General features: G+C 30.9%; 1 protein-coding gene across 1 annotated transcript; it reads right to left on the reverse strand.

Moving 5' to 3' along the window:
* Positions 1 to 1466: 1466 nt before the first annotated feature.
* On the reverse strand, positions 1467 to 18498 carry LOC141448909 (uncharacterized). Its single transcript, XM_074117769.1, has 3 exons — positions 17816 to 18498; positions 8233 to 8595; positions 1467 to 1736 (listed from the first exon to the last, which is right to left on the reverse strand). Exons 1-3 carry the CDS (start codon positions 17975 to 17977, stop codon positions 1518 to 1520), a joined length of 744 nt encoding a protein of 247 aa, XP_073973870.1. The 5' UTR covers positions 17978 to 18498; the 3' UTR covers positions 1467 to 1517.
* Between the last annotated feature and the right edge of the window lie 2870 nt (positions 18499 to 21368).

Below are 21368 nucleotides of genomic sequence, written 5' to 3' on the forward strand. Positions count from 1 at the left end.
AATTCAAACTGAGACGTAAAAATGAGTGGTTTTTAACATTAAGACTTCCAAAATTTATTTAACCTTCGTTTTTTCGATTGAATAATGATACTTTTTTTTGGTTCGTTAATATAGTATACCTTTGGAAAGGTATTAAGAATTATTTCTATAAGCGTTTCAAAAAATACAGGAGAAGGTGAGCTTCTTTAGTTGTGCACATAGTTAATTAATTTTACAGGATCGTTAACTTCAATGGAGGCACTTCTCGGACATTTTCAATTCATGAATTAAAAGCTTACCTGTATCTCTCCTTTATCAGCAACCATTAGAAAATTGTCTAATCAAAAAATAGCTAAAGAGAACTTTTATATCCTTAGGTATATCCTTTTCTCTATCGCAGAAATGGCTGTACTAGGATAGATAAAAGAGGAAATTCTTTTTTTCTAATTTAAGAGGTCCTGGATAACAAACTTTATCAAAAGACTCGATAAAGCTTTCGCAAAGGACATTTGTAGCAAATAATGGTTTTTAATCAATTTGATTTTATACCAATTTATTTATTTATTTACTTTAATGAAAAATAGCAATCGATCTTATAAGAAATACTAGGTAATTGAAAGCAGATTTTTTTTTTTTACTCAAAGCATTAAGTATTTATTAAGATCAGTCCTCTTAGTAGAAATACTTTCTTTTAATTGATAAATACAGTGATCGATTAATTTTTATATATTTAAAATTCGTTGGGAATGTTGAATTATTATATCTTTCTTTTTTGGCATTTGCAATGATTCTATAAATATACGATTCTTTTATGATTTGTCAATAATATTACAATTTTTTCTTTTTTTAATCAAACTTTGTTATTCTTAATATTTCATCAAAATCATTTTGTAAAATATATTAAAATAAAATTTGTATTTTTTTTTTTCAACTTTAAGAATAGGTGCATGTACGACTGCTTGTTTTGCAAGGAAATTCTTGAAGAACTTATTTCCCATCAGGAGTCTAGTAAACGCTCGTAAAACATAAGAATTCTATTTTTAAAAAATAATCTTTAGATTTGGTCATATACTATGATAGTTAACTAGTTAAAGAAATATGTGGTATTGGCCACAATTAATTTTATCTTTTTTTTCCTTTTATTTTCTTTTAAAATTCAACTTAAACTTAAACAATTGCATATCTCTATTTAATTCATAAGATAAATAAAATATGTCATTTTTCTGAGGTAGCCACACTTAATTCTCTTCTTTTTTTTTCAAGTAACAAAGTCGGATTTTGGTTTTAATTCCCCTATATTGCAAATAAGGGTTTGTAACATCAAAAATAACTTAATCATAAGTACATAACAAAAATTTTTTTTTTTTTAAATTAAGGTGATATACATAACATATATTTACAAAATTTATATACATTCTATTTTAGATCATTATTGTATAAAAAAATTTAAAGCCTATTTTACAAGAACAAGTCAAAATTTACACATGGTTTTTATCAGTTTGTTTTTTGATTTTACTTATTCATTATATTTTAATATTTCACTGTTCAGTTTTGATTTTTGCTTCACTAGATTTAATAAGATTTTCTATTGAAAATACGGTAATCTTCTTATCATTTACTGGTGACTGGCTAGTAGTTAATGTAACTTTATTCGCTGGATCTGTGCTAATTTCAATAGTTATAATATTTGGTTTAGATGAGGACGTAATTACACTGCTTCTGCTTACATGATCATAAGGCGAATGTTCGTAATTCATCTGTAACAAAATAAAAATAAAAAAATTAATCAGAAACACTAAATAGTAGAAAAGGAATACCCGGACTTTGTCTGGGCTGTAATGTAGAATTGGTTTTTGACTGTCGTTCGCTCTCACTACTAAGCAATCTTTTCTGCAATCTAATAACATTTTATTGCGTCATGTAATTATAGTTTTAGCTAAATGTAAACAGGAGGATCAAAACATGGAACTGATCTCTACACTGCTGATGAAGTACTCTATCTTGCACAGAACTAACTGGATTAGAGCATGGAATGGAACAGGTTAGGTTTACATAGAGGCTTAGTGTAACGAACCCCTTGTAGGAGGAATAGCAGAAACTACTTTTAATTAGGCCCAGAATTTTTTTTCTTATTACTTTTATTCGGTGTCATTTACTCAGATTTCAAACTATCAAATTTATCACAAACTAGCGATAGTTGTGAAATAAGGCATTATTATAAGTGTACCTACTTACTACCTGTAGAGGTGGAATTCCCTTAGTTTTTCCCCTTCTGTCTTAGTTTGTCTCACTATCGCCACTCTTTCAGTCAGACTACTGATATATCTACTAACCGAGGTTGTGTTCAACGAATCTATTTCCTCCCTGTGTTTGGGTAATCGTACGCCTCGCAATAAATACTGCAAAAGCGATGGGTAGTGTTGTTAGGACGGACACTGGCTCGCAGTGAAGCTAAAAATCTCTAAACATTGCTAGGCTACTTCTCTCTGTGCAGATCTTTTAACACCACATCCAGAAACCGTTTAAATTGAAATTAATTTCCACAAAATAAGTTTCAAATAAAAATCATTATCAGTTAGGACATTTAATATTTCATTGCTGACATGGTACATTAAAAATGTTACCTTGATATCCCCCTTCTGAGAATAAAAATAAATTCTTCGAAGAAAAACAGAGTAGAGTAAAAAAAGAGATACTAAGATTGAGCTCTTAGCATTTTAATACCCATATTGACAGTGCGCTAAAAACATTTTTTAATTTTATTTGGGTGAAGACGACTTCAAAAGTTCGAATAGTTGAATACTTCCTAACAATGAGGGTGGGAGAAGTACTCGTAATCCTAAAAAAATAAATAGCAAATATGTTTCTAAATGTCACAAATTCTGTAAATTATGACAGAGACAATAGATAAATTTCTATATTACTTTGCTTAAAAATTGAGCGCACTTTGTTATTGAAAGTTTTTGGAACAACGAAAGAAGAGTACTTAAAATGCCGAGATAACATTGTTTGACAGTTAAGTTAGACAAATCTATTACAAATAAACTAAAATGTTGATTCAAAATTTTATGAACTCTATTAAATGTGAAGAGAGATAGAGATACATAACTATATTTAACCGCAAACAGCTAAGAGTCATTGAATATATATTGCCAATATGTCCTGAATAGAAACATTTGGCGCTGATTATTTAGAGAAATATAATAATGATTTATAATCTATTTTGTGAATAAAACTTTTTACAAATCTTATAGTTTTGTCTGTGATTAGGATGTTTATATTGAGATAATTGAAATCAATGAACTATTCAGAACATTTATTTTCTAATTTAGTAACAAGAATTAATTATAACTAGTATTTTATTAACTAATTAATTGCAACAGTATCCATAGAAATCTGTTATATCTATTTTTGTGTCCACTTCAGCTTTTTTATGGTTTTAATTATCTTTTGAGATTATTTTCATAGTATACATTTTTTTAATGAGCGTTTTGTATTATTAGTTTATTAAGTTTTAATTACTTATATTGTAACTACTTCAACATTTCGTAATTTTCTGTATTGAACCCATTCGTGTGCTCTATTGTCTTTATAAATTAATAATAAATAAATTAGATTTAATATTTTAATCACAAGATGAAGAGTTAGAGGCTACAAAACCAAATTCACCTATGAATAAGCTATGATCATAAAGATGCTGTGAGTGTTCTATGGTTAATCCAATAAAATATATATGATAGATTAGCTACTATTCACTCGCTGTAAAATGATGCTCTGAATAAAACTAATTCATCATAACTTTCACAATAAATGACTGACTTCATGACCTTAACATTCATTCGCTTGAGACATTCACATTTCATAGCTTCCTTCCCCCAATAGCCAAGATAAATTCGTTTTAACGTAACATTCTCTCACTTTGTTGGGAACTTCTACAGCGTTTAAATCGAAGATGCCTTGTTCATAATGAGTAAATACAGAGGAGTACATTGGCACTGAGTAATTGGCCTAACTCACCGTAATCATCCAGCATTTTGGTAAATGCTCTCTAATAAACTGAAGTTTGAACAAACTGATTCAATTTAAACCGTAATTTTACCTCCGCCATTTCACTTCTAGAGCCTTCTGTCCATAACGTTAGTCCAATCTTAGTCTAAAAATCGAAATCCACAATCCATAATGTAATGGCAAACTCTTCATCCTCAAAAGTTCATTTGCCATTACAGTCCTGGAAAGGCTTTTATCTACCGTAGACCTAAATGCTGCACAGCATCTATTGCTGCCTTTAGCCTGTACTGGATTTTCCTTACAATCTCATTTATACTTGGTAGAATAAATTCCAGGTAACTGAATTAGGAAACTCCTGCGAACAGGCTCAAATTTCCAAATATTCCCTTTCTTTTCGAACTTACCATGTATTTAGTTTTATCTAGCCTTATTACCTTTTAGATCGAGCTCAAATACTCTTTACTCTAACTTGTTTCTTAATTTAACTGGCATATGAGAGGCGTACTACCAAGCAATCACAGATTATTTTTTCTCTGCATCCAGAAGAATTCACCGTGTAATAGCGATCTCGGCATCGAAAAATCCCATATGAAACCTCACAATTATCATAGAAATGATCAGAATTTTCAAATTTACGCAGTTTACTCATCTAAATAAAAGCAAGTACTAAATACAACAAATTATCTTTTGTAATAAATTGAACTGAAATGAGTAAAATTTAGTTAAGTAAGTTCTAATTTCTTATAACTTTAAATATTTGTGCAGAGGTATTTAAAAAAAGAACCAGTCTGATTAACTCCTCTTATTAAGAGATATTATTTGATTGTCGAATACTGAGTGTTTTTGTTAATTACAAGTGTGATATTAATATGTAATTATAAATTAATAAATATTTGTTTAAGATAAACAATTGTTCAAGTATTTTGCAGGCAAATACCATGTGAACTATGATAACCAAGTATTCTTTTACTTGAGTGGAAACGAGAAATTATATTAAAAAAATAACTACTTCACGCCCGAAAGAAATTAATGCAAAGATCAAATTTTATTATGACAGAAATTTTAGTGACACAAAATTGCTATGAAATAACATATACCAATGACAAACAAAAAGAATGTCATTTCTACGATCATTTTTTTAAAATTTACAAGTGCAGCGCAATAAAGCTCCTACAAGTAAGTAAGATGTCAATAGAACTTCACCCAGTGGTGATACTCCGAAATGTTCTATTTCAACATTAAAAGGGTATTACAAAAGTTTGAACTTCTTTCTCTTAATTCTAAATTGAAAGTTTCTTATTAAGTATTTAGATTACGCTTTCTTTCAACTTATGACAAAGGAATTTTTTAAAATTAATAAAATTTAATCTAGAAATTGGATCAGTTCTGCATTACTATTTTATAAAAGACAGCAATGCGATAAACGCCGCTTCAATGAACAAAGCTCTGCTTCTATAAACGCTAGTTAGAAATGGTTCAAAAGATTTAGAGAGGATATTAGTTGAAAAGTTATTTCGACCTAGGCTTTCTTTGTCCTTTTCTTCAGCATTTCTATGGCAGTTCTTGCCCCGTCCCCAGAAATCTTTCAGTGAAATAGTCTTATCTTCTTCCATTAGCGTTTTCCGGTGCATTCCACGTCAATATTTCTCTCTTCAAAATTTTCCTTCATAACCCAAATGATTTTTATTCATTAAAGTAGTTATTACTTGCCATGAGAAATGGGTCAACATTCAATCATAAGTTCAACTCCAGCAATCCTAAGAATTTATTGAAAGAAAATAATAAAGGACAAAAATTAGAGTAATGGATTAGTGAAAGATCTATTCGTTCTATAACTTTATTGAAATTTTTAGCCCAAATTTCATCTGTATTTCAGCTTTAGGAACGTATTTTATCATTCTGTCAGTAAAATTTATTGTGATAGCTATTGAAGCTCTAATATGTGATCACTTGAGCGACACATCCATCATTCTTGAATTAGTTCCTGACAGTGTCATTTCCAACTTACAGAATAATCATGGTATCGTTTTATACGAATTCTTTGAGATGCTCATTGATTATGAATGAGTCTATAAAATTATTCTAGGCAAAATAAATACCCATGCCTGCCATAAAAACTGGTAAGTACAACGAGAATTACTAAGTTTACTACCACTCGTATATGTGTACATATAGTTATCTAGTTAGTTATATTGTATATTTTATTTTTGAAGGGTTAAATAGGGATTTAAATGAATTTTTTCGACCAGTATTATTTCATTAGCATGAAATGGGATAACAATTCGTTGATAAAAGGTTGTAAAACAGAATATTGATATTTTTTCCTCTGTTTTTTTTTTTTCTTTATCAAAGCATTAGCAGTTCAGGAGAAACTCTTTTTCACAAACTTCCTGTCCCCCGACCTAAAACACTTCTAACAAAAAATGACAAGGAAGTGTGGAGGCCAGGTACGTCTTAGCGGAAAGCTTTGTCTCAGTTAAGCTATGTCGCATGAAACATCTCTTAAGAAAGGACTGAGTAAGGTGAGTTAAAAGCGACCTGGGAAGATTTTTGATGAAGAATGACAGATAGACCTTTAAGGCTGCACTAACGTGATTTAAACCAACTAAACTAAACTTGAACTAAATTTGTGTTGTGGGGTTTGGAGCACAGATAAAGTTGTTACGCAATGAAGCAAATTTTACCTCGTAGGAAACCTTTAATATTAAAAACTTTAGAGTGTATTAACTCATCTATTACTAGAAAGGCACATAGGTGAAGAGAGAGAGGTCATGGAGAGGCTGAAGCTATCAGAGGAAAAAAATAATTAGTTTTTTGGAAAGGAGACATAACGCGGTGCAATTTTACCAAGACTCGATTTCAGTTTTAATCGCCAAACCTCAAAAATTTTCAGGAAAGGAAAATTTGCTCTAATTATTTAACCAAAGACCGCTTTTTGCAGTCACATCAATTTTACCGCCACTCTTAACCAAGCAAACTTGATTTACTATAGTGAGCGCAGTAACGATTGACATTGCGAATTTGACGCCATTCCATCTTTGGTTGAATAAAGGGGGCTCAGAGAAGCCAGTTAGATTAGAGATGCATATTGTATTTGTATTTGTAATAATAATAATAATAATGGCGCAAATAATGAAATAAGATAAAAGTTAGCGGGGAAATATCGACAATATGGAGAGGAGTCTTCAGGGTAGAAATGGTGTCCCATTGAGAGAGCCGCTAGCCACACGTCAGAATAGGGAAGTTGGAAATATCAAAGAGTCTCGCGGCAAAGTTGCATTTTCGTTTCTGTAAGACAGGTTTTGCAGATCGCTAAGAAATTGTGTGCGTGAATGCTGAAAATATTGAATGTAAGTTTAGCAAACTACCTTGCTCTTGGGCCGCCAGATGACTCTTAATGAAGGAGTTTCTTCGGAGAAGTTGGATCAAAATTTATTGGATCTCTGACAGGGTAATTCCGTATAAAAAATCTGATATTCTAATGTTTGCCTGGAGAAGATATGGCCATTACTATTAATTGGGAAATAAATATGCCAAATAATTGATATCGCTCTTCCCCTTGATAAAAATGAGCTGAAAGTGTTGGCGAAAATGTTAAAGGAAACTGGGTTTTGAATATAAAAATTAATGGCTTGAGAACCTTTATGGTCAATGCGGTCGAGAAAGCTGCGATAGAAGCTTTCAAAGAGCTGAACCATAAGAGTGATTTTCTGAGAGAGAAAAGTATTTCTTGAGTAAAGAGTGAACCATTCTGCTACAATAAAATTAAGTTTGTAGTAAGGTTACGGAAGGTTGTTGCAGTATACAACAAAAATTTCCCGCTCTTGCGAGAATACTTTTATTATTTTAGGCGTCAGGTATCCCAGTGTGCAAAGTTAAGCTAAGGTAAACTGTGGTATTGGGTTCTAGGCCTTGGATTTTACAAAATGATTATTATAATATATTTACAGTAAGTACGTTCTATATTTGCCTGTGTCCACTTCACCTAATTTGGATGTAAAACCCTTCTGAAAATAAACATTTCTTCACTTTTATTTATTTTTGTTTTTAACTAATAATTTTTGTTTTATTGATCTTGTTATTGAAGAAGCTATTTCGTTCCACATAAAAGTTGGTTTAACTTCCAATTGAAGGGTTTTATCTGCTATTTTAAACAAATAGTAGTACTTTGTGGCAGGACTAGGGCATTATAAATTTATTCCTAACCACGCAATTTGAATAAGAATTAAAGAACAAAAACTGTACCTGAGGAAGCAGATCTCTATGTTTCTTTGGCCTTCTACGTCTGTAGTTTCCTCGTTCGAACATATTGTTAGCAGCAACTGGATCCAGTGTCCAATAACTACCTTTACCACCTCCATCTCCTCGTTCACGGGGCACTTTCACAAAACAATCGTTCAAACTAAGATTATGTCTAATAGAATTTTGCCAGCCTTGTTTATTCTCCCTGTAGTAAGGAAAATGTTCAATTATATACCGATAAATTTCACTAAGTGTCAGTCGCTGCTCCGGCGATGAAGATATGGCCATTGCTATTAGCGCTATGTAGGAATACGGTGGTTTTTCGTATCTTGGATAAACTGGACTAGGTTCTCGTTCCACTCTACGCTGGAAAAAAAAAGTACATAAATTAGAAAATAACGTATGAAAATTAAACTTGCTGAAATTGAAATTAATAAGGTAGGAAAAAAAGAGAAAAACTTCCATATATCTAGTTATAAACCTAATTTTGAAACTTCCCAAATATCCAACTCGCCGAAATATCACACTTCAAATACGCCACTATAATTGATCAATTCTTTATTGCTAATTATTTTTATGACAAATACCATTTACATTTTTCTTACTAATTTTTCTTCGTAGGTATTTCATGATCGAATTAAGCAATAACAAATTTTTCCCCAAAACCTAAAAAAACAAACGTTTCCTACACTACTTTTTTTTTATATAAATTGTAAGCCAGAAGCAAAGAAAAATTAAAATATTGTTATTTTATCGAAAAATAAGTTAAAACAATTAGGGCATGTTGTTTAATATAAACCTGCCATTTCTAATTTTTTTTTTTTTTTTTTTTAATACTATAGATAAATCTTGTACTAATTCTTTCGTGTTATCGAATTAAAAAAAAAATGCTTTTTCGAAACATGGATTAGAACCTCAGAAGTACTTTCCATAAAGCTCTCATTTGACTTTGACAGATTATTAGTACAAGGAATTTCAATCGTATGATTTTTGAGTATAAGCTTTTATCAGAAATAACGTTTTGAGGTTTGAGTACGAAAAATAATCTGGTTTGTCACACACGCAAGTTTCTCTTACAAAATTTATGTAATTAGTATTATTAAAGCGACCAAAAACATAATTATTATTTAAAAGTATTTTGTAATGCTCAATTGTTCAATAAATCAGTATTGATGAGTTGTTCTAATTAAATTTGGACCGTAAGTGATCACATAATGTTTCACTCGATCGTTTCTAACTCCTGGTTGTTGATGAGATGCATACTTTAAAATTCGACGATCACTGTCAATTTAGAGAAGTTCTCAATAGAAAGCCCACCGACATCATTCACATCAAACAGGTGAACATTACAAAAGTTTTACTTAATTGGTCAAAAGGCTCCGTCAGTACATATGTTAAATGAGTTTAGTTGAAACAGAAGCAATAATCTTGATGTTTTTTGTAAACAAAAAAAAAAAAGATAATGATGATTATAAAAAATTAATAATTAAGCAAGAAAGTTTGATGATAGCAATGAAAATGAAAAAGATTATTATCTACAATAAATGAAAGCACTTTATCTTGAGCACTTCATTTTCAATAATTATCTTTCTCAATTATTTTCAAAATTAATTTTAAAAGAGGAACTTTAATTTTAAATTGATCATTTACTACTTAAATTTGTCCCTTAAACGAGCATCAAAATTAGATCGAAGATATATTTAACATACTAATTGAAATTTTCCACTTACATAAGTTGTAAAGTTCAACAACAAATTATTTTTATCTTTGAGTTGTTATTTATTAAACTTTTGCAACTGTTTCTTGAACAAAGTTTAACTATTTGGTGTAAAACATAATGACTTTTTTCCTTTGCAATTTCTATAATCAATTAAAGCTAAACTTAAAATAAGTATTTAATTACTTTCACGAATCCTAGATGGAAGAGGAAGCGTTAAATTGCGTTCTAACTGATCTTTCAAAGGAAATGCATATTTTAGGATCACCTGATTACGATAAAAAAATGTTTTGTGATTATGTTTGACAAAGTTCAAATTTCCTTGGCTTTTACTGTCACTTCAAGAACTGTTTTGGATATCATTTTCTCAAAATTGGATCAAATGATTAACATAAACGTCTTAATCATTAACATAACCATTTAAATTCTTACTTTTATATGAAATTTTTCCCAGAAATATTTATTTTTTTTTTAAGGGATCCTCAGAGCACAGTTATTTTAAACTCCACTTGAAAAAGCTCCTTCTAAACAATTACCAATCCTCTCCCCAAAAATACAGGGTTAAGTAATAAACGAAAGCGTTTTGCTTAAATTTATAATTTGAAATAAATCGGATCATAATTCTTCATGCGTCAGGATTTCTTCTTACTTCCACCATTGAATCTGTCCAGTAGTCAGTAGTATAACGTTGATGGTAAATAAAAAAAAAGTAGACAAAAAAGCGAAAGATTGTAAAACACCCAACTTTTACCATTTTTACTTCTTTTTTTTTTATAAAAGATAAAATATGTGGGAGCCGATATCTTTTATTTCTCATGACATAATCTACTCGTTTTGTTTTAAAAAACGCATTAAACATTTTGGTGTTAGAGTAAATAATTAAATTAGTAAACATGGTTTTATTTTTTTGCTTACAATGAAAAATAATCTCAATTTTCACTCAGATTATCCACAATTAGCGTGTTCAGCATTATAAAATAGAAGAAGAAGGGAAATAAAGTTATAATAAACAGTCCAGCCGAATCAACATCTTTAATTTCTTTTTTCTTTTTTATTAATAAATAATTTCCGGTATTTTCTTTCATCTTTATGTTCAATCTAATATCCTCTGTAATGTTTCCTCTTTTAACTTTACGATTCCACAGCATCTTATTTCCTTTTGTAGTACCAGACATGAATTTCTAATTGACAAATCAAAAATTTTATGCTTGACAGTTGAATGGACAGGCATACTTTACTCCGCAGTTTCAAATTCTCGGATTAGTGGCTGATTTCTTTATATACCAAAAACAAAGCGCTAGTTATGATTTCTGTTTTAGTACTCTATTTCCCTCAGAAAACTCCCAGCAATAATTTTTGCTCCCGGAAAATGTAGAAAATAAAAAGTTTTTTTGTTTACTCTAAGAGAAGTTATTGTGATGGTGCACTTAGTTAATTTTGAGTTTTCGCCAGAAATGATTCCATGTCTCCGGAGTTCTGAAATCCGTGGAAAATTTCAATTCAAGAAACACGACAATCAACAAAACTATTATTATTTTTATTATTCGATATTTTATTAATGTTATAAAAGAACGATAAACTCAACTTCTACATTGTTTAAAAATAATTATGGTTATTGTTTATTTTTATCAATAATGTACAAAAAAAAAATAAATATATTCTTTTCGTTCATTTATTGGTTTAAAAAAACAAACTAAAGTTATTTGTTTTCCTCCCCCGGTTAATAATTCTTTTCAAAAATAACAATCAACAAATATGACAAAACTTAGCCAAGCAAAGACCTTGGGAATTCTGTCGTTCTATCATCCATGTTTTTTAATTTATTCTTTTTTTTTTTTATTTTAATTTGTTTTGACGTTTTTAAGGATTGTTTATTTTATTTTGTTATTTAGTTTTTGTTTTTCACTTATTTAAATTAGCGAAAATACTAACAATATTATTAATAGAAGTTATTAGAGTTTATTTTTGACATATATTTTGCAAGCTTACTTCTGAATCAGGAAGTACTAAGCGATTTGTATCTCACAAGTATGCTCTTTTTCGATTCTTTTTTATTCTTCTGCAAATCTTACATTGTGGCATCACTTTATGGGATCTGAACCTGCTTGCAAAGTAGGTGATGGTTTAAAGTCAGGAAGAGTTTAAAACTGAAAAGAGGGTCTGCAAACAAAGCTACCAAAACTCTGGACCAGCCTTTCTGGTCTGAGACAGATCTGTCTGAGTCATTATAACCGAAACAGATTCCGACGCATGACTTATTGTAGAAATAAATTCCGTAAGTTGACGGAATTTCCTCTCGGAACATTCTCGACTCAAAGGACATCTCTGAAAAAGATGAGTTTAGAAGGCGGATGGTATCTACAGTGAGCAAGGAGGAAATTCCTATTCATCTCCTGATTGTTAATTAATTATGTAAGGAAGATTTGGACACTTGGGAAGTTAGCTCCAGACTCTAGATTGTTATCCTAAAACCAATCTGCGGTGACGATCCTTCTATTCCCTACAGGCACAAAAGAATTAAAGGTATCCTTCTCTAGCTGCAGGTTTTTTTTCTATCCTTTTGTTCCCGCATATTTTATCGTTATCTCATCCTAAACGTTCCCTAAACTATTATCAAGATTAAAATGTAAATACATTATTTTAAACAGGTGCTGGAGGGAAACAACCTCTCCTGTAACCCTCACAGACCCTGGGATTCTTTGGACATTAGGGTTTGGATAAGATAATGCAGAAATTCACCCGACACCAGGGAGACAGTAGCTCTCAAAAGTTCGCATTGTTGCATCCGAAAAGCTCTTGTAGATGTTTTCACAACTTGATTTTCTTTATTACAGATTTTAGCTTTGTCTCTAAACTGGGAAGACTGTATAAATCAATAGTTTGTAATGTTTTATTCACAGTATTTACATATTAATATTTTATTAGTTTGTATAAGTAAACAGGAAATTAGCATTCTAAATGAAAAACTATTATTTTATATTAAGCTGTTTAAATACATAAAAGATTTTTTTTTTCTTAAATAATAATTACTATGATTACATTTACTAATAAAATACTTCCACTCCAATATTACTAACAGAACTATTTTTATCATTAATCAAATTGTTTTCGATGTCATATTTATATTGTTTTTTAAATAATAAATTGTCTTTAAACTGCCCTTCGAATGTCATTGCCTTATGGTATTGTTATACTAAGTGATAAAGTTAACTTGTTACAACTACAAGAGGGTGGTTATCTTAAATAAACATTTAAAAAAATAAATAAAGAATAAATAAAAAAAATAACTTTACTTGTAAATACTTGAGAATTTATTTTATTTTTGTAATAAATAAATATAATAAAAAGCATGTTCTTTTAGATTTAGATATTATTAGATGAGATATGATTCTGTTTTTTTATTTTTCATTTCTTTGTTCCATTGTTAGCATGTTATAATAGATTATTTATAAAGTAATAAAAAAGATATTTGAGAAAAAAATAATTGCTGCTATTTATTTATTTTTAAATGCCAGTTCCTCTCTATTAATATCATTCATTTTTTTTAATTATTTAATTTAAACATTTGTTTTATCTTTCTTTTTTGTTAACTTTTCTTCCAAAAATTGTATATTTTATTATGATTTAATGTAATTTTTCAAAATTGAAACTGACCAAATTTAATTCTTGGAATTTTTACTGAACTGATTGTCAGAGATAGTTGCGCTCCCGGAAACATTCTGGCCTGTCAATACTAAACATTAACAATATCTACATTCCAATATTAAAAGGATTTAGACTAGAAATCGAATCCACTACCAGAATACGCCACTAACCGCTCGGCTACCAAGGCGCATCTAAAGAATGTACATATAGTTAGGGACGTGGTCACAATCTTATTGTCGGGTCCCTTGGTGTCATCGGAAGATTTTTTGAAAATACCTTTATTGAAATTTACTACGCAATAAGTAAATCAGATAACTGATTTATTAATATAAGAGGAGTTGGCAAGAGACGAGCGTGGCAATCTTCGTCGAGATCCCGGATTGCGTGAAGCAGTTAAGGAAGGAGAGCGGTTAAATGAGAGGACTGAGACAGAGAAGAGGTCAGGGTTCCTGTAGCACGGTATACCTAGATGTTTAAAGCCAGTTTTCAACACCTGCCAAGTAGGCCTTCCAAGTATGTGATAGCGATAGTCGTTTTAGGCAATTATGTGGGTGCTCCATTAGACGATTCATCGTTTACAGTTCGTCTGTACGTATTGTGACAGGGCAAGGAAGGTCTGATTGAAATAAAATAGAAGACAATGTCACTTTCAAAAAGTGAAGGTTATTTTCTGATTTTTTTGTCACTTTAAACCATAGTTCTGGGTAATGTTGTAGTAAAAAGCGAGTTAACTGGCTCGGCTTTGGATGAGAAGAAATAATTAGCTAGCATGTGAGATCTGCAGTTGTGAAGATTGAGGTTTCGTATTTGATAATAATGCCCCAAACATCTACACAGAACAATGCTACAGGACAGAAGAATGCTTCTCTGAGAAAGCTCAGCCTCCCAAGTGTGGCACCTAAATACTAAATTTGAACACCTGCGATTTTCCATTATTGAGTGATACATACTTTATGAATGACTCACAGTCAAAAATTTGAGATTTCTACATGTGTTTTTGCGGTGAAAACAAAAAAAAATAATAATAATTTGTATGATGACAATACTTCCTTTTATGTGGTTAAGAGAATGTAAATTTAATAATTTATACTCAGTGAAGTAGCTACTTTTGGTCAAGCAATTTTGATAATTTTCATTTTTGAGAAGACAGACTCCATTCATAGAGGTTTGAAAGAGATTTTAGGAGCGAGAAAGAGATAAAAATAATTTTCTTACTAAATATACATAAATATAAATGAAAAAAAAAAATGGCTCTTCTTTTAAGCAGCAGCTGAAGATTAAAAAAAAATATTCAATTATCAGTCTAGACCGTAATAAAAGTTTTTTTTGCCCATATTGACTGCTTATAAACATTTATCACTTTTGATAAATGAAGAAAACAATAAACTAAATTCTCCTTGCTAAATATAGTTGTTATTTTAATAAAAAAGGGAAAAAAAATGTAATTTACGTTTTATTTTATTTTTTTAAACACTGAGTTAGGTATAATGAAAAAAAAAGATAAAATTCTTGTTTATTTGTAAACAAGTTACGGAGTTTGAGATAATGAGTTAGTTGTTTATCTAATTCTCTCATCTCACTCTATTACTCGCGCCCCCTCCTTCCAAAAAAAAAAAAAAGTACTATAATTATTATAATTTGTTATTCCCAGAATAATACAAAGTAAAATTCAATGTTGCACCAATATGAGATAAAATGAGGAAAACAAACCCCAAAAAATGACCAAAACTTGAAAATGTTTGTGAAGTGGCTTTCTCGCAACGCATCTTTCATAATTAAACTTTTCTTGCAAACTATTTTGCGTGGAAAAATTAGCCAGAAAATTTATTCGATAAATTCGATCTGTTGCTCAATCGATATTCTCTTTCAATTTGAAGTTTTGCTGTTTACATATTTCATTTCTATTGATAAAGCCACGGTAATCTCACCGCTTATTAAATTAAAATGAAACTAGAAGAGAAGCTTTATCCTCTCTTTCCTTTATTAGGGTAAATGTAACAAACAGAAGTTGTAGATCGTCGTGTGGGGCAATTGAGCGTACAAACTTAAAGGAAATAGTTGGAGTCAACAAGTTACTATAAAAAAAAGGTGAAAACTGTAGACAGCCAAGTGATCCTTCTGGCCACCTTATTTGGACAAAGAAATTTAAGTTTTTCTTCTTTTATTGCACATTTATGGACTTCAAAATAGCTATTTCTGGTAACAACTCAAAATAGATTCTATAAAATTAAGCCGAACAAAAGAATGTAAATAAGTGTACTACTTATTAGTAGTTAAGGTGTGCGTATTTTTTTCAGGCAGTTATTTAAAATTTAACTTTTTACCTGTAATATGATTTTATGACTGAGAGGAACCTCTGTAAGTACTGACATTCATGTTTTCACAACAGAAATCGCCATTAATTCAAAGTATGTTAAAATGCTAAGGAAAGAGATGGGGCCAACAAACAAAAAGTTTTGTGAACAAATGTTTACTTTCGCGGTACTAAAATTAAAGTTTTTGTAAAAAAAAATCGATTAAATCGAAAATGCTAGTTACTGAATTGATTGTTTTTAATCGATTTCTCTTAAAGACGGTGCCAATAGTTTTTTTTCTTTAAACCTATTGCTTATACCATTTGTCTATTATATTAACAATTTTATTTTTATAATTTCTACCCTGCAAAACTCATTTTATAGGAGCCCCAGGGATGGAGAGGAAATTACTATAAACTGCTCTCCTCTCAAGAATAATATACGATTTCTAACCGCTGATTAATTTCAATAAAAATGAAAATGTGTTGCCAAAAAAAGAAATCACAAATTTTAAAAGTTTCAGCTGTCTACCGGAACTATGACTTTAATTAACAAATTTTCTTCAGATTTTTCTACTCTTCTCATTGGAGCTTTGGCATCCCTGCCGATTATCACTATCTAACAATTTGAATAAAACTTAAACTGACATTCTAAACAAAGTATATTTCAGGAAGAATTGCAGAGGTAGTTGGCATGTACAAATTAAGTAATTTAAGACAAGTGTCGACAGCAAACGGAACCCACAAGCAAACTTTAGCTCATCATCACACACTATGATATTCACTAACACACACAATACATTTTATAGTCGCTTACTTCTTACAAAGAAACTTTAGACATCTGAGAAAGTCTATATATAACTTTCAGATCATTCTGGGTTTGGGTTTTATTAATTCACTGCCTCCTTTATCTACAAATCTAAATGGATCCTTCTGAAATCTTCTTCTTGAGAACTTGTTTTTATTTTGATAAATGAAGAAAGTACTTCCTCTAGAAATCCCTAATTTAGTATCCCAGATCTACAATACTTTAAACTAACATCACAGACTCACAATTAGCGGTGGCTGATAAGAGCAACTTCTTGGGAGAGCGAACTGACAGACAGTGTTTAGCACGTGATCATTACACGCTTGCTCTTATACATTAAAACATGATGCACATGATAAAGACGCCTCGACATTCGGTGATAAACAGTTACTCTTAGAGGAGCCACAAATCTTTTAGGTTGCAATAGATTTTTATTTCCGGCACAAATCTGATCGATTTTAAGTTTAAAATGAGTTCAGGATGAGAAGGACTTTCATGGTGCGACCCTTACCCGATTTTTTGAAACATATTTACTTCTTACCCTAAAATGGCGCAATAGAGAAAAGCATACTTATCCCTAAGGCTGACCTAGAAAGAATTTTCTGAGAAAAGTAATTGAAATAGAAATTTTAGACGATGCATTTATTTGCAATCTAGTTATAAAACATTTCGAAATCTCAAAAAATGAAAAATCTATTCAATGAAGAGCTACTTTCGATTGAGGATTAACTTTAAATTCAGAATTTGAGCAACATTTCTTACAGCATTCAAATGATAAGACCGCACACAAGCCAAAATGATTAAGTTAGAAAGAAGCGTTCTCATTCGCTCTTCTAGAAGTTTTCTTCATCGAAAATTTTACTGGAAAAATGTTACAAATAAACTTTTAGATTTCCACGCTAATATGTGATTCCATCATAAAGAAAATGGAACGTTCTGACTTCAAGACCGGTTGGCGGATTCTTCTTCGCAAGTTGCTCAAAAAAGAATTGAGCTTCCTTAATTGTTTTTGAGCTGCAGGGTTCCCATTAACACACACAATGAGTGACAGAGAACATTGTCCCAAAAAAACACTTTTTTTTAAAGTGAAAAAAAATAAATAAATAAAGTCAAAAGAATGTACCTGATTTGCAACGTCCCAATATAGCTGCTGAAGATATGGTAACAGTCTTGCTTGTAGATACGCCGGCGGATACGTTGAACTATACGGGAAATACGGTAAACCGGATGACGGTTCTCTTGATTTCATATCTGTATCATCTGTATTAGTGCCGACTAGATCCATTGTTGTTTTTATAAATTTATAAATTAATTTAATTTAAATTCAAAACATTATTAATTTTTTTCTTCTTCCGGTCTTTTTTTTTTTTTTTTAAAGAAACATTTAAAATAATAAATAATCTATTATTGATGACTATTTTTGTATATGAGAGATGTTGATTGGACAGAGTCAGAGACTATACTGAACTAAGAGAGGGCTAGCGTCGCCCTAAAGAGAAAAGAGCTTGTTTTGTAATAGTGGTAGTAGTCGTAGTGCAGTTAGTGTTAGTAGAAAGAGACACAAACTCACAAACACACGGAGAATGAAACTGGAGAGAGCTAAACAAACAAACTGAAATGGATGTGTACTTTAGGAGTGGGAGGGGGGACGCCCAAGTTTATTTATTTAAATATGAGTTGTTTGGGGCTGCACAGTCCTTATGCAAACACGGCCCCGAGCCCCGTAGCCCCGGCCCAGAGAGAAACACATGTTTTGATTGCTTTCCGTGTTGATTGTTTGCCTGTTTGTACTGACGTGGCCAGCGCGATAAGACGTACGCGGCTCCTCCACTCCACCGCCTTCTATAAGCGCGCCCCTCTACATTACTCTTTTTCGGGTGACGTTCATCTCTCTCTTCTGACAGTCAGTCTAGTCTTTCTTTCTCTCACTTCAAAAATGTGTACTACCCATTGAAATAACAAAAAAAAGAAAGAACTCGAAAAAACTTTATTTTTTCTAGTTCTTCTTTTTAAACTTTTTATTTCTGGAAAAGCTACACTGCACTGTTTTGGTCTGTCCGCACTCTCAAAGATCTTATTTTCCTCCCCAGTTGGTTGGGTCCTCTCCCCACCAAGCAAGCTCAGAGAAAACAATTCTCTCGCTAATTCCCTCTTTTCTCTCTCGCAAACTGTACCCCGGATAAAATAGTTATGTTTCTCACTTTATTTATCAAATTGCAAACGGTCTATTATTATCCATCAGTTTGTTTGTTTTTCTTTCTTTATTTTTTTGCGAAATGTTTATTGATTCCTTCTTCTACTCCTACTAATCATGGGACGAAGGGGTTATTTATTTTGTCATTATCAACCTCTCTTTCTCCTAGGGGCCTAACCCACAAACAAATGTTCGTTTCCTCTGTACTGTTTAGTTTTTAAAAAAACAGAACGTAAACTAATAAATAAAATTAAATAAAAAATGAAGAAGGCCGCGCCTTACATCAAACAATTCGTGACATTTATAAATTTATAAAACACTTATACCAGGAAAACAAAAAGTTCTACAATATTTCGTGATTTATCTATAAAAATTAGAAAATTTACAAAGGAAAATATAATTTTTCTTTTTTGTTTATTGTTACGAGAACAAAAAGAACAAAAAAAAAAACATTCTCCCTTTCCAAGTAAGTGGAAGTACTGCGATCTCGTCAAATTTCCACCGGAAATACAACACATCAGGCTCCCTCAGCTTCAGACCACTGAATAAGGGTATGGATGATATGGGTCAAGGTGGGATGTTCTTGAAAGGCTCGAGAATAATTGCAGAAGCGTCCAGAGACTTTAAGAAGCGGTCAAAGGTACAAATAAGTTTGTATCTGTTTAAAACCAGTGTGAGGACATTCTAGCAGAAAAACGGAGTCAAACTTTATATTGCCATTAGACCCGACAGGAAGTTACCGATCAAAATCCCACATCCGGTTTTTCTCCCAATTTTACGTTTTTTTTTTTTTTAAAAAAAAAAAAAAGGAAAACGAAATTTGACTACTTCAGGGGGAAGGAGGGTGGTTAGACCTGACCAAGTGTCGTTTTGCTGCAATCTAATGCCCTTTATGATTAAATTAGTCGCTTAACTTCTGAATATGAAGAAAATCGTTCGACTGGACCTTTGAATCTATTCGACTAGCGTTCTTTAAATTCTTTTAATGGAAATTGATTTTAAAGTAAATTTTTATGTTTCGATTACTTTTATTAAGATCTTTTATTGTATTAAAGCCAACAAACATTTAATAAAAAAAAAGTCGAAGTTAGAGAAAAACGTTGTAAATAGACGTAAGTGACAGTCATGTGAGTGTGCACACCAACACGTTTTTGGAAGAGAAAGAGAAACTATATCAGTAAGTAATATTAACAAAACAAAAGGTTAGTCATACGAGTTAAATCTTATCAAAACTGTTTGTTAGTCACTAAATAGTAATATCGAGTTGAATTTAAAAGTATTACTAAAAATGTTACCAACATTTTATCTAATGTTTTTCCTTAATCGATATGTAAGTGTATAGAAATTAATTTTTAGCGCAATAAAAAATGAAAATTTCCCATTTTTATTTCGTGATTTTATTGTTTTGATTATTTAAATCTTCCGCAAACTACATACGGAAACTACGTACTCTTCTGCAAGTTTAATTCTCCAGATATCCAACTGAGTTGGTATTTTTTAACAATGATCTTGATCGAGCATTTAGTGTCATGATCGCTGATACATTCATTATTTTATTTGTAATTATCGTATTTACGTAACGTAATAATGAAAATGCTACCGTCACGCATCATGTGGTTTTAACCATTTTTTATTTAGTTAAGATACTTGGAACGCATTACATGAATGTTATGCGAGTTAGAGTCTCCGATATTCAGATTTAGAACCAATGGCTGTTCTTATAATTAAAAATTCGAAATATTGATTGGTTGTGTCAATAAAAAATTTAAGCTTTTCTTCTTGTGTGTGCGGCACTTTTTGTGCACGAATGATCCTGTTTTTTCAAGATTAAACATGCTCGTTAAACACATATTATTTATCTGATTATCATTTGCTCGATTCTAGGCCGCACCATAAATCTTTTATAACTTTTCGTAGAACAAAATTGGTAAAATAGAAATAAAATTCAAATATTTTGGTATTTAATAATATCTTTGTGTAACCATGGTGATTCGGAAATAATTACAAGTGAATTGCAGCTGTGGATGTTTTATATTAGTGCAGTAATTAGTAAAATTAATTCTCTTGCATTTAATATCCGTCTTATGGTCGTTTTTCTTAATGCACTTATGTTTATGATTTATTTTCTTTAGGTATAAACGATTTGTAATAAATTATTAATTAATTAAAAAAAATCATAACAAAAGTTTATGGTTATCGTTTCGTCATTAAAATTAGTACCCTCATGGCGCACCGTATAGATCTACATCTACTATTTCAAACACTCTCCTAGGAAAATTTGATTTTGGGGGAAGGTTCGGGAAGGTTTACGTTTTAAAAAAAGCTATTTTGATGGAATGTATGAAATTGATAACTTTTTATCATTATTATACGTATTGTTAAACTTCAGTGTCTAAAACAAATCGCATTACTAAATTTTTTTTTTTAAAGTATTTTTCATTTTTCAGCGATTACCATGAAAATTTGTTAACTAACTACTCTC

This window comes from Rhodnius prolixus, unplaced genomic scaffold, assembly GCF_049639745.1.
Source record: "Rhodnius prolixus isolate KJV_2025 unplaced genomic scaffold, Rpr scaffold_2, whole genome shotgun sequence".
NCBI classification, from domain to species: domain Eukaryota; kingdom Metazoa; phylum Arthropoda; class Insecta; order Hemiptera; family Reduviidae; genus Rhodnius; species Rhodnius prolixus.